The sequence below is a fragment of the Scyliorhinus canicula genome, chromosome 13, assembly GCF_902713615.1.
Source record: "Scyliorhinus canicula chromosome 13, sScyCan1.1, whole genome shotgun sequence".
In the NCBI taxonomy this organism is placed as follows: domain Eukaryota; kingdom Metazoa; phylum Chordata; class Chondrichthyes; order Carcharhiniformes; family Scyliorhinidae; genus Scyliorhinus; species Scyliorhinus canicula.
The window spans coordinates 60,195,746-60,209,650 of NC_052158.1; the positions used below are offsets into that span (position 1 = coordinate 60,195,746).

At 51.3% G+C, this 13,905-nt stretch overlaps 1 protein-coding gene across 3 annotated transcripts in view; it reads right to left on the bottom strand.

The window, feature by feature from the left end:
• Positions 1–13,905, bottom strand: part of atg4b (autophagy related 4B, cysteine peptidase) — a 108,774-nt gene that overhangs the window by 67,892 nt on the left and 26,977 nt on the right. For all 3 annotated transcript variants that reach the window (XR_005462919.1, XM_038816890.1, XM_038816889.1), the window contains one exon: positions 1,657–1,758. Coding sequence is in view for 1 of the 3 variants with exons in the window: in XM_038816890.1 (XP_038672818.1) it covers positions 1,657–1,758 (102 nt within the window). In the remaining 2 variants the exon portion in view is untranslated. Of the gene's footprint in view, positions 1–1,656; positions 1,759–13,905 lie in introns of those variants that run through there.

Sequence of the window (13,905 nt, forward strand, 5' to 3'; positions counted from 1 at the left end):
CCACAGCACTCTCATCCAGGGTACCATTCAAATGGGGGAGTAAAAGGGAATCTAGTTGTCGTAGGAGACAGTATAGTTAGGGGCATAGATAACATTCTTTGCAGCCAAGAGCATGAATACTGAAGGCTGTGTTGCCTGCCTTGTGCCAGGGTTAAGGACATGCTCTCCGGGCTGGAAGAGGAACTTGGAGTGGAGGTGAAGGATGCAGCTGCCGTGGTGCATGTGAGTACTAATGACATAAGTCGGACTAAGAAAAAGGATCCGCTGAGGGAGTATGGGTAGCAAGGGGCTAAATTAAAAATCAGAACCAGCAACGGTAACAATCACCTGAGCTATGAGCAAATCGGCATAGGATAAATAAGATCAGAGCGTTGAATGAATGTCGTAAAGATTAGTGTGTGGGAGAAATGAGAGCACTCATTGGATCATTAGTTGTGCACATATAAAGGGAAACCTAGGCCTTCTTCGACCAGTGGTCGCTGCATCATCAGCCTCAGGAACATTATTTTAATGTAATTTGCTAAGTTTCCTTTAAATATTTGTCTTGTTACAGTGCCCCTTTATGAGGCTGTTAATTTGTTCAGTAGTTTGCTTACTTCAATTGGTTTATTCAAAAGAATATAAAGCGACACATATTGACTCTGGTGGAAGCAGTTTAAATAGTAACATTCAAAAGGAATTGGATAAATACTAAAGAGAAAAGAAACTATAGAGCTATGGAGAAGGAGCAGGATCTAGTTAGGTAGCTCTAGAAAAGGTCCGGGACAAGCACAATGGATTGAATGTTTTCTTCTATGCTGGATAATTCTATGAAGGTGAAGTCAGACTATTACTTCAAGCTAAGCTCACTTCGGTCAGGGGTTATAAATTTATATTAGTGAGAAGGACATATTTTTTTTAAAAGAGCTATCAGAAAGAGATATTTTATTCAAGAGGGTGAAAATATTTTAATAAATTGACCAGGTCAGATTAAAAAAATATAAATGCTTTCAAAATGCAGCAGTCTGCTGATCTGAGCTAGTTAACCTAGTTGAATGATAACTTGATTGGATCAAATGGCCTTTTCTGATTCAAATGATGTATAAAAAAATTAAACCGCAACATAGTTTAGGGTAAGTACTGATAGTTACAGTCTCCTTTACAAGAAAGAAATTGAGTTTCATTCCCTCTGGTTGTTGTGATTTTATCTCAGAGTGTTGTAAAGATACTGTAACTTGCCCTGTTACTTCCCCAACCTCCCAACAGCAAGCCCTCCGTTTCTAATAATAATCTTTTGTCACACGTAGGCTTATATTAACAGTGCAATGAAGTTAGTGTGAAAAATCCCGAGTCGCCACATTCCGGCACCTGTTCGGGTAAACAGAGGGAGAATTCAGAATGTCCAATTCACCTAACAGCATGTCTTTTGGGACTTGTGGGAGGAAACCGGAGCACCCAGAGGAAACCCACGCAGACACGGGGAGAACGTGCAAACTCCACACAGACAGTGACCGAAGCCGGGAATCAAACCTGGAGCTGTGAAGCTACCCACTGTGCTACCTTTACAGAATCAGCCGGCCCCCCGCCCCCACCTTCGCTGCCCCGGTCTAATCCCAGAAACAGTCTACCTCCTTCCATCTTTCTCCCAAATTCCCTGTGAGCACTGTGTCCCAGTACCTGTGAGTGCACTGTATTTTGTTCCTAAAATCCAAACTGGCTCTGTTGTTTCTGGAAAGTCTTCAAAATCACCAAACCTCAAGGTGTCGTATGTTAGGGTCGCTGGTAAGAAATAAGAAAAATAGTTACAGCATAATTTACTGAAGAAGTCAAAAGATGAACACACTTCGAGAATCCCTAATCCCCTCAGGCATCACCCTTTCCTTTTTGGACACATTAGCTCATACTAAGTGATATCACCAGCCAATGAAACTATACTTAATTTATATATGTAATAAAAGAACCGTCTGTTCCTTGATGTTTTTCAGTCATACCGTTACATGTAAACATTTCAAAGTTAGATGGAGCCACATTCACAACATTCTGTAACGGAACAAAGTTTAATCCTTCAGAAAGATATCCATCATGAAGTCAATCCACGGAAAGATGGTGCAACTTTTTCAGGGATACTTCAATAATGCACAGCTGGCATATGGAAGTTTTCAGAGCGCCTGTGAAGTAAATTTTACATTAGCTTGTATTGCACCTCACTTTTTACCCACTACTTTTCTCTAATCTTTGGCCCTGACTTCCCTCAAACAAGGTTTGGAACATGTGTGGATGGGGGTGGAGATGGGGAACATGGGTGCGGAAGGTGGAGGGGTTAGGGGGTAGGTGAAATGGAATGAAGGGGAGCACATGGGGATGGCAGAAAGGAGGAGGGAATAACATTTGCTCAAAGGGGATATGAAGTACTAATTCAGAGCAGGAGAAGGGGAATGAAGAGTGAGGGAGTAGTGAATAGGAGATGAGCAAAATGAGGAATGGTAAAAATGGAAGTAGCTGGAGTTGGGGGATTGCATGAAATCAAGAGTAACCAGGAGAAGAATTTGGGAAAATACAGAGGGATGCTGAGGACATAAGCTGATAGTCAAAGCTTTCCAAAGGGCAGCACGGTAGCACAAGTGGATAGCATTATGGCTTCACAGCGCCAGGGTTCTAGGTTCGATTCCCTGCTGAGTCACTGTCTGCGCAGAGTCTGCACGTTCTCCCTGTGTCTGCGTGGGTTTCCTCCGGGTGCTCCGGTTTCCTCCCACAGTTCAAAGACGTGCAGGTTAGGTGGGCTGGCCATGATAAATTGCCCTTAGTGACCAAAGGAGGGGTTATTGGGTTACGGAGATAGTGTGGAAGAGAGGGTTTAAGTGGGTCGGTGCAGACTCGATGGGCCAAATGGCCTCCTTCTGTACTGTATGTTCTATGTTCTATGAGGTAGTGAATGATGGGTAGATGAGACTGCAGGTGGTTTGATGGGTTCTGAAATGGATGATGAATCCAATACACAATTTGCAGATTTTGCCACATGTGCAAAGATGTGCAGGCAAGGTGGATTGGCATTGCTAAATTGCCCTTAGTGTCCAAAAAATGGGGTTACTGGGTTAAGGGGGTGGGGTGGAGGAGGCGTGTGCTTGAGTGGGGTGCTCTTTCCAAGGGCCGATGCAGACTCAAATGGGCCAAATGGCCTCCTTCTGCACTGTAAATTCTATGAATCTTTGTGGGGCAGGTGGTACATGAAAGGTTGGGTCGATTGGTTTTTTGGAGGTTTAATGCGCTCCCTCCGAATGCCCCTACTTCATCCCGACACATTCCCAATGAAATCATTCAATGTATTTGATGCCGCCCCAATTTTGGTCAGTCACAAATCAAGGTTGCCCATGAGTCGACGGCTGTTTTTGACCTCTTAAGAGAATATTTGAGGACATTCATAAGAATTTTCATTATCAAAGAACAAAGAAAATTACAGCACAGGAACCTCCAAGCCTGCACCCGCCATGCTGCCCATCTGAACTAAAACCCCCTACCTTCCGGGGACCATATCCCTCGATTCCCATCCTATTCATGTATTTGTCACGCGCCCCTTAAAAGTCACTATCGTGGCTACCTTCCCCGGCAGCGAGTTCCAGGCTCCCGCCACTCTGTGTAAAATAACTTGCTTTGTACATCTCCTTGCACCTTAAACCTATGCCCCCTGGTAATTGACTCTTCTACCCTGGGAAAAAGACTATCCACTCTGTCCATGTACCTCATAATTTTGTAGACTTCAGGTTGCCTCTCAACCTCCGTCGTTCCAGTGAGAACAAACCAAGTTTCTCCAACTTCTCCTCATAGCTAATGCCTTCCATACCAAGCAACACCCTGGTAAATCTTTTCTGTACCCTCGCCAAAGCCTCCATATCCTCTGGTAGTGTAGCTCCCAGAATTGAACACTATATTCCAATTGTAGCCTAAGGTTCTATAAAGCTGCAACATGGCTTGCCAATTTTTAAACTCAATCCCCCGGTCAAAGAAGGCAAGTATGCCGTATGCCTTCTTGACTACCTTCTCCACCTGCGGTGACACTTTCAGTGACCTCTGTACCTATACACCCAGATCCCTCTGCCTATCAATACTCGTAAGGATTCTGCCATTTACTGTATATTTCCCATTTGTATCAGATCTTCCAAAATGCATTACCACATTTGTTTGGATTAAACTCCTCTCTGCCCAAGTGTCCAACCGATCTATATCCTGCTGCAGAGTCTGATGATCCTCATCACTATCAGCAATTCCACCACCCTTTGTGTTGTCTGCAAACTAACTAATCAAACTAGTTACATTTTCCTCCAAATCATTTACTTATATTACAAACAGCAAGGGTCCCAGCACTGATCCCTGAGGAATGCCACGAGTCACAGCCCTCCATTCAGAAAAGCACCCTTCTACTGCTACCCGCCTTCTGTGACCGAACCAGTTCTATATCCATCTTGCAGGCTCACCACTCATCCCATGCAAATTCACTTTCTGTACCAGTCTGCCATGAGGGACCTTGTCAAACACCTTACTGAAGTCCATGCAGACAACATTCAATGCCCTACCCTCATCAATCATCTTCGTCAACTTCCTCGAAAAGCTCGATCGAGTTAGTGAGACATGACCTCCCCTTTACAAAACCATGTTGCCTCTCGCTAATACGTCCACTTATTTCCAAGTGGGAGTAAATCCTGTCTCGAAGAATCCTCTCCAATAATTTCCCTACCACTGACCTAAGGCTCACTGGCCTGTAATTACCTGGATTATCCTTACTACCATTCTTAAACAAAGGAACAACATTGGCTATTCTCCAATCCTCTGGGACCTCCCCTGTCACCAGTGTGGTTACAAAGATTTCTCTCAAGGCCCCAGCCATTTCCTCCCTTGCATCTCTCAGTATTCTGGGGTATATCCCATCAGGCCCTGGAGACTTGTCCACCATAATGTTTCTCAAGACCCCCAATACATCCTTCTTTTTGATCTCAATGTGGCCCAGACACACCCTTCCCCAGACTCATCATCCACCAAGTCCTTCTTTTTGGTGAATACTGACTGAAGTCATTTAGTACCTCGCCCATTTCCTCTGGTTCCAAGCCTAGATTCCCTCCCCTGTCCTTAGAGTGGGCCCACCCTCTTCCTGGCTACCTTCTTGTTCTTTATACATGTATAAAAAGCCTTGATATTTTCCTTAATCCTGCCGGCCAATGACTTTTCTTGACCCCTTTTAGGCCTCCTGGCTCCTTGCTTAAGTTTCTTTAAACTTTCCTTGTATTCCACACTTGCTTTGTGTGTACCCAGCCTCCTAGCCGTGACAAATGCTTCCTTTTCCTTTTTAACTAGGCTCACAATATCTTATCCAAGGTTCCCTAAACTTGTCATACTTATCATTCATCCTTACAGGAACGTGCCGGTCTTGAGTTCCTGTCACTTACACTTGAAAGTCTCCCACATGACAGATGTTGATTTGCCCTCAAACATCTGCCTCCAATCTACTTTCTTCAGTTCTTGCCTAATATTGTTGTAATTAGCTTTCCCCCAATTTAACACCTTCACCGAGGACTACACTTATCTTTATTCATTAGTAACTTAAAGCTTACTGAATTGTGGTCACTGTTCCCGAACTGCTCCCCTACTGATATGTCCACCATCTGGCCAAGCTCATTCCCCAATACCAGGTCCAGTACGTCCCCTACTCTACAAACCATCTACAAACTGTTTCAAGAAGCTCTCCTGGATGCTCCTTACAAACTCTAGCCCATCCACGCCACTAACACAAAGTGAGTCCCATTCAATATAGGGGAAGTTAAAATCGCCCACCATGGGCAGCATGGTGGCACAGTGGTTAGCACTGCTGTCTCACGGCGCCAAGGTCTCAGGCTCGATCCTGGCTCTGGGTCACTGTCCGTGTGGAGTTTGCACATTCTCCCCGTGTTTGCGTGGGTTTCGCCCCCACAACCCAAATATGTGCAGGGTAGGTGGATTGGTCACGCTAAGTTGGCCCTTAATTGAAAAAACTGAATTGTCAAAATTTGCTCACATATCTCTTCCTCTATCTCCCGCTGGCTGTTGGGAGTCTCCTGCCGCAAATGAGTTCCAAGTAGAACAACTGCTTCAGACTTCTGGTGGCGGTCATGAGCTGAGCGGTCGCACAAAATGTGGCTCTCGACTTGGAACTTTGGTTAAGGCCCTTTAACCTCAACAAATGGGTACTAAAATGACAGAAAATCCCTCAACCCAACCCCCCATCAACCGCAGTGCCAGCCATAATGCTGAGGAGCCGGAAACTCAGGCGTAAGAGCAGCAAAACTGAGGAGAGGCAAATCTCGGCCTCAGAGCAGGAATTCCGTGTGATGGCCCGGAACCAGCAACGGTCGGCCCAAAAGAACTTCCAGCTTGGACCCAGGCGTTGATGGAAAAAATGATGGGTTTCATCACCTCCAAGCTTTTATCACAGCGAGGCAATGAAGGAGAACCTCATGGCGGCTGTGGGGGCAGCATCCGAGGCTACAACAGAACCCATGAAGGCTCTGTGCAAAATGGAGCGGAGGCTTGAGGCAACAACACAAAGCCTCTAAAAAGGCATCACGGACCAAGGTGACCGGATCGCGGCACTCAAAGCCCAAGTGACGAGGCTGGTCAGGACTCAGAAAGGGCTGAAAGTAAAGGTCGACAACCACTTGCAAAACCTGCGGATCATGGGGCTGTCAGAGGGCACAGAGGGAAGGAACCCCACGGAGTACGTAGCAGTGATGCTCGGGAAGTTGGTCAGTGAGAAGGGTTTTGCCGAGACTTCCGGTTGCGGCTATGACCAGCTAAGTCGCACATTTGGCAGCTCCTGCGACAAAGGTGTTTAAGGGCCGATTGGAGGGCCCCGACGGTACTGTAAAGACGAATCCCGGTGGGGGAAGGCTCCCTGAGGAGAGTGAGACCAACTTTATGGTCGGTACTCGGAGTGGGGCGACAAAAAAAGCGGCAGCAGCTCCCCGAAAAAAGCGGGGGAAGAGGACCAAAATGGCGGCCGGTGGCGCACTAGAAGATTGGAGAAAATGGGCGGAGGAGCAGCAGGCCGCTCTCCTCCGGTGTTTTACGGAGCTGAAAGTGGAACTCTTAGAGTCCATGAACGCGACGACCACAAGGCTGATGGGGGCCCAGGCGACCCAAGAGGCGTCGATAAGAGAGCTGCAGCAGGAGATGACTGCAAGGGAGGAGGAGGCCACGGTCCTCGTGGGAAAGGTGGAGGTGCACGAGGCACTCCACCTGAAATGGCAGAGCCGCTTTGAGGAGCTGGACACTCGAATGAGGCGGAAGAACTTGAGGATCCTGGGCCTAGCAGAAGGCCTGGAGGGGCCTGATCTCCCGAAATATGTAGCGGAGATGCTGAGCTCCCTGATGGGAGAGGGGGCCGGTCCATCGCCCCTGGAGCTGGAAGAAGCATATCGGGTCATGGCTAGGCGGCCTAGGGCGAACGAGCCCCCGAGGGCGGTGCTGGTGCGATTCCAGCGTCTCTGTGATCGGGAGAAAGTGCTGAGGTGGGCCAAGAGGGAGAAAAGCAGCAAATGGGAGAATTCGACGGTGCGGATATATCAGGACTGGAGTGCGGAGGTGGCAAAGCGGCGGGCCCGGTTTAACCGGACGAAGGCGGTGCTGCACGCAAAGAGGATCAAGTTCGGAATGCTGCAGCCAGCGCGCTTGTGGGTCACCTACAAGGACCAGCACCATTACTTTGAGACCCCAGAGGAGGCATGGACTTTTGTTCGGGAGGAAAAGCTGGACCTGAACTAGAACTTGGGAACGCCGGCGGTCGAGGCCGCCCGAGTACCCTTGACTGATCAAGTGGCCCATGTCTTTCTTAGGCCAGGTCGGAACTTGGTTAAAGTTGATGGATCGTTTGGTTTCTTTGAAACTTGTGTTATGGGGGTTTCTTTGTTCCTTTTTGTGTGTCTCTTCCCGTTGCCAACTTCCCTTAATTATTGTTGTTGTAGGGGGGGCTTTTTTACTGTTTTTTGATCTGTTCTTTAAGGGTTATGGTTACTGTTCTGTTCGATGGAGGGTGATGGTTAAATACGTTATTATTGGGTAGTTATTTAGTTATTTAGTTATGCAGGCATAGTTATGTATTTATGTATTTATTTGAGATTTGTTATTTATATTGTTATATTGTTAAGTTGGGGAGGCGGGACGGGGGGGGTGCAAGTTGGTTATGCGTGTTTTCTTTTTCTCTTTTTTCTTCCTCTCGTTTTAAGGGGGCTTTTTTATGGGCTTGGATGGGGACGGGGGTGGAATTGAAGGATGGCGGGGTAGGGTGTGGCCGGGCGAAAGCGCGGGCTTTCCCCTGTTTCCCGCGCGCGGGACGGAGGAAGGGGGAGGAGAGAAGAGTGGGGTGTGGCCAGCAATGGCGGCTTTTCCTGCGCTGAAGCGGGGTCGGAGAGGGATGGCAAGGGGGGGGGAGGCCCCTCCCCCCCCACATCGGGAGGAGTCGGAGTGTGGCAGGGGCAGCCGGGTCAGCGAAAACCAGCTGACTCTCGGGAGTACGATGGTGGATACACCGCGGCTAGGAGGGGTCCTAGCCAGGGGGGGGGGGGGGGGGGGGGGGGGGGGGGGGGGGGGGAGGGGGGGTTAGGGGGGGATACCGGGTTGCTGCTGGAAAGGCCGAGGACGGGAAGGGAAGAACGGGAGGAGAGAGGGGGGGGGGGGGGGGCCATCGCCATGGGGAACGGGTCAGAAGGGGAGGGTCGACCCGGGGCGAACAGGGGACAGGACATGGCTAATAGACAGGGGAAAGGGACGGGTCGCTCCGCGACCCGGTTGATTACTTGGAACGTGAGGGGGCTGAATGGGCCGGTCAAGAGATCAAGGGTTTTTTCACACCTAAAGGGACTGCAGGCGGATGTGGCAATGTTGCAGGAGACTCACTTGAGAGTAGTAGACCAGGTACGCCTGAGAAGGGGGTGGGTGGGACAGGTGTTCCACTCAGGCTTGGACGCAAAGAACCGGGGGGTGGCGATTTTGGTGGGAAAGAGGGTGTCGTTCGTGGCGGCGCAGGTGGTAGCAGATAAGGAGGGTAGGTACGTGATGGTGAAGGGTAGGCTGCAGGGAGAGAATGTGGTGCTGGTAAATGTATATGCCCCGAATTGGGATGACGCGGGTTTTATGAGGCGCCTGTTGGGCCTCATTCCGGGTCTGGAGGCAGGGGGCCTGATCATGGGGGGGGACTTCAATACAGTGCTCGACCCTGGGCTGGACAGATCGAGTTCCAGGACGAATAGGAGGCCGGCAGCGGCAGAGGTGCTAAGGGGGTTCATGGAGCAGATGGGGGGGGGTAGACCCTTGGAGATTTGGCAGGCCAAGGGCGAGGGAGTATTCTTTTTTCTCCCACGTCCACAGGGTGTACTCCAGAATAGACTTTTTTGTACTGAGCAGGGGGCTGATTTCGAGAGTGCAGGACACGGAGTACTCGGCCATTGCGATTTCGGACCATGCACCACACTGGGTAGAGGTAGAACTGGGGGAAGCACGGGACCAGCGCCCGTTGTGGCGCCTGGATGTGGGGCTGCTGGCGGACGATGAGGTGTGCGGAAGGGTCCGGAAGGGCATTGAGAGATATCTGGGCACGAACGACACGGGCGAGGTGAAGGTGGGGGTAGTCTGGGAGGCCCTGAAAGCAGTGATCAGAGGAGAGCTGATCTCCATAAGGGCACACAGAGAAAGGAAGGAGAGGCAGGAGAGGGAGAGACTGGTGGGGGAACTTATAGAAGTGGACAGGAGATATGCGGAGACACCAGAGGAGGGGCTGTTGAGGGAGCGACGCAGTTTACAGGCCCAGTTTGACCTACTGACCACTAGGAAGGCGGAGACGCAATGGAGAAGGGCACAGGGCGCGGTCTATGAGTACGGGGAAAAGGCGAGCAGGATGCTAGCACACCAGCTGCGCAAGCGAGATGCAGCCAGAGAGATTGGGGGAGTGAGAGAGAAGGGAGGGAACGTAGTGCAGAAGGGGCAAGAGGTGAACGGGGTCTTCAGGGATTTCTACAGGGAATTGTACCGGTCTGAGCTGCCCAGGAGGAGGGGGGGAATGGAGAACTTCCTCGATAGATTGAGGTTCCCAAAGGTCCAGGAGGAACGGGTGGAGGGGCTGGGGGCGCCGATAGAGCTGCAGGAGCTAGTTAAAGGGATAGGCCAGATGCAGGCGGGGAAGGCGCCGGGGCCGGATGGGTTCCCGGTGGAATTTTATAAGAAGTATGTGGACTTGGTGGGTCCAGTGCTGGTGCGAGCCTTCAATGAGGCGCGAGAGGGGGGGGCTCTGCCCCCGACAATGTCACAGGCCCTGATCTCCTTGATCCTGAAGCGGGACAAAGACCCTGTACAGTGCGGGTCCTACAGGCCTATCTCCCTCTTGAATGTAGATGCCAAACTGTTGGCAAAGGTCCTGGCAACCAGAATAGAGGATTGTGTGCCAGGGGTAATCCATGAGGACCAGACGGGGTTCGTAAAGGGACGACAACTTAACACAAATGTCCGGAGACTGTTGAATGTGATTATGATGCCAGCAGTGGAGGGGGAGGCTGAGATAGTGGTAGCACTGGATGCGGAGAAGGCATTCGATAGGGTGGAGTGGGAATACCTGTGGGAGACGCTGGAACGGTTTGGGTTTGGGGAGGGATTTATCAAGTGGGTGAAGCTGCTGTATTCGGCCCCGATGGCGAGTGTGGTTACAAACGGGAGGAGGTCAGAGTATTTTGGGCTCCATCGAGGTACCAGGCAGGGATGCCCCCTATCCCCCTTACTATTTGCATTAGCGATTGAACCGTTGGCGATGGCACTGAGGGGTTCAGGGGGGTGGAGAGGACTGACAAGGGGAGGGGAGGAACATCGAGTATCACTCTATGCGGATGATTTGTTGTTATATGTGGCGGACCCGGAAGGGGGAATGCCGGAGGTAATGGAAATACTAGCGGAGTTTGGGGACTTTTCGGGATATAAATTAAATGTGGGTAAAAGTGAGGTCTTTGTGATACACCCGGGAGATCAGGGGGAGGGAATTGGGCGGCTCCCCTTTAAGAGAGCAGTAAAGAGCTTCAGGTACTTGGGGGTGTAGGTGGCAAGGAACTGGGGGACCCTCCACAAGCTGAACTTTTCAAGGCTGGTGGAGCAGATGGAGGAGGAGTTCAAGAGGTGGGACATGGTACCGCTGTCGCTAGCAGGGAGGGTGCAGTCAGTCAAAATGACGGTCCTCCCGAGGTTCTTGTTTCTGTTCCAGTGCTTGCCCATCTTTCTCCCCAGGGCCTTCTTCAAGAAGGTAACTAGCAGCATTATGGGCTATGTGTGGGCACATGGCACCCCTAGAGTGAGAAGGATTTTCTTGGAACGGAGTAGGGACAGTGGAGGATTAGCGCTACCCAATCTTTCCGGATACTACTGGGCGGCGAACGCATCGATGGTGCGCAAGTGGGTGATGGAGGGGGAGGGGGCAGCTTGGAAACGTATGGAGAGGGCGTCCTGCGGCAATACAAGCCTGGGGGCGCTAGTAACGGCACCATGGCCGCTCCCCCCCACAAGGTATACCACGAGTCCGGTAGTGGCGGCCACCCTTAAAATCTGGGGGCAGTGGAGGCGACACAGGGGGGAAGTGGGGGGTCTGATGGCGGCGCCACTGAGAGGGAACCACAGATTTGTCCCGGGGAACACTGGCGGGGGATTCCAGAGCTGGCACAGGGCGGGCATCAGGCAACTGAGGGACATGTTCATAGAGGGGAGGTTTGCGAGCCTGGGAGAGCTGGAGGAGAAATTTGAGCTCCCCCCGGGGAACACGTTTAGATACCTGCAGGTGAAGGCATTTGCCAGACGACAGGTGGAAGGATTTCCCTTGCTTCCCGATAGAGGGGTGAGTGATAGGGTGCTGTCAGGGGTCTGGGTCGGAGAAGGGAAGGTCTCGGACATCTACAAAATAATGCAGGAGGTGGAGGAGGTATCGATAGAGGAGCTGAAAGACAAGTGGGAAGCGGAGCTGGGAGAGCAGATAGAAGATGGGACATGGGCGGATGCCCTAGAGAGGGTCAATTCGTCGTCGTCGTGCGCAAGGTTGGGCCTCATCCAATTTAAGGTGCTGCACAGAGCCCATATGACGGGGACTAGGATGAGTCGGTTCTTCGGGGGTGAGGACAGGTGTGTTAGGTGTTCGGGAAGCCCTGCGAACCATGTACATATGTTCTGGATGTGCCCGGCACTGGAAGAGTTCTGGGAGGGGGTGGCGGGGACGGTATCGAGAGTGGTGGGAACCAGGGTCAAACCAGGGTGGGGGCTAGCGATTTTTGGGGTTGGGGTGGAGCCAGGAGTACAGGAGGCAGGGGAGGCCGGAATATTGGCCTTTGCGTCCTTGGTAGCTCGGAGAAGGATCTTGATTCAGTGGAGGGACACAAGGCCACCAAGTGTTAACACCTGGTTAAACGACATGGCAAGCTTCATCCAATTGGAAAGAATCAAATTCGCCCTGAGAGGGTCGGTACAGGGGTTCTTCCGGCGGTGGCAGCCCTTCCTTGACTTTCTGGATCAGAGATAGGAACTGGAGGCCGAAACAGCAGCAACCCGGGGAGAAGGGGGGGGGGGGGGGGGGGGGGGGGATAGCAACGAAGGGAGCACGTCAGCGGGGGGTCGCGGGCAATGACTGCCCGAGGCCATCGGCAGAAAGGGAAAAACGGTTTGGTTGCTAGACTGGTAGCGCGGGGGGGGGGGGGGGGGGGGGGGGTGCGCGCGGGGGAGGGCGTGGGGAGGATTTTCCAGGGGGGATTTGTTGTGTTATAATTTAAAATGTAGTAGGGGTAAATGTTTGTATCGAAAAATTTCAATAAAAATTATTTAAAAAAAAAGAGAAGGGTTTTGCCAAGTCCCCAGAGATGGACCGTGCACACAGGTTGCTCCGCCAGCGGCCCAAGGCTGGGGAACCACCTCGGGCGATGATTGTGAGGCTCCAAAGATACCAGGACAAAGAGTGGCTCCTGAGGTGGGTGAAAAACACAAGGACGTGCAAATGGTAAGGATATTCCATCCACTTGTATCAGGACATTGGAGCAGACCTGGCTAAAGGCCGGGCAGAATTTAACGCCGCCAAATCAGCATGGTTCAAGTTCAAGGTGCAGTTTGGCATGCTCTACCCCACCAAGCTATGGGTCACCTACTACGGCAATGAGTACTACTTCGACTCCCCAGAGGAGGTCAACAGGTTTATTCAGAAATATTAACTGGGGAAACAGTAGCAAAAGGCAATGGTCTGAACGCGGGCGTTAAAAGTTTCAAACTGGGTGATGGCAATCATGCCAGGGGCTGTAGGAGGGGGTTGCTTTGGGGGGGGGGGGGGGGGGGGGGGGGGGGGGGGGGGGGAGAATTAGGCGGGGTTAAGAATGGGAAATCCAAGGAGCCACTACACTAATGGACAGGCTCATGGAGGTACAGAGAAGGGGAGGTTGCTGCTGCGGAAGCAGAACTTCAGGGGAAACAAAGAGCAAGAGAAGAGGGAACTCAGGTGGGGGGGGGGGGGGGGGGACAGAGAGGGGGGTAAAGTTAAAGGAGGGGGGGAGACGGAGCACTGGTCACAACAGGTCGCACATAGAGACAGTGAAAAAGAGGAAGTAGACAGCGGCCATCTTGAATGGCCCAAGGGCAAAGACAGGTTTGGGCATACAGCCAGGGCCAAAGGGCGAGTATGGCTGACCCCAGAGAGGGTAGGGTGGAGGGCAGTGCAGAACCTTATCACTAGGATAGGCACATGGAACATGGGAGGCCTCATTGGGCCGGTAAAAAGATCCAGAGTACTCGGCCGTTTCAAAAGCTTGAGGGTGGACGTAACCTTACAACAAGAGACTCACCTAAGAGAGAAGGACCAACTCGGGTAAGGAAGAACTGGGTGGGACAAACATTTCAAGCATGCTT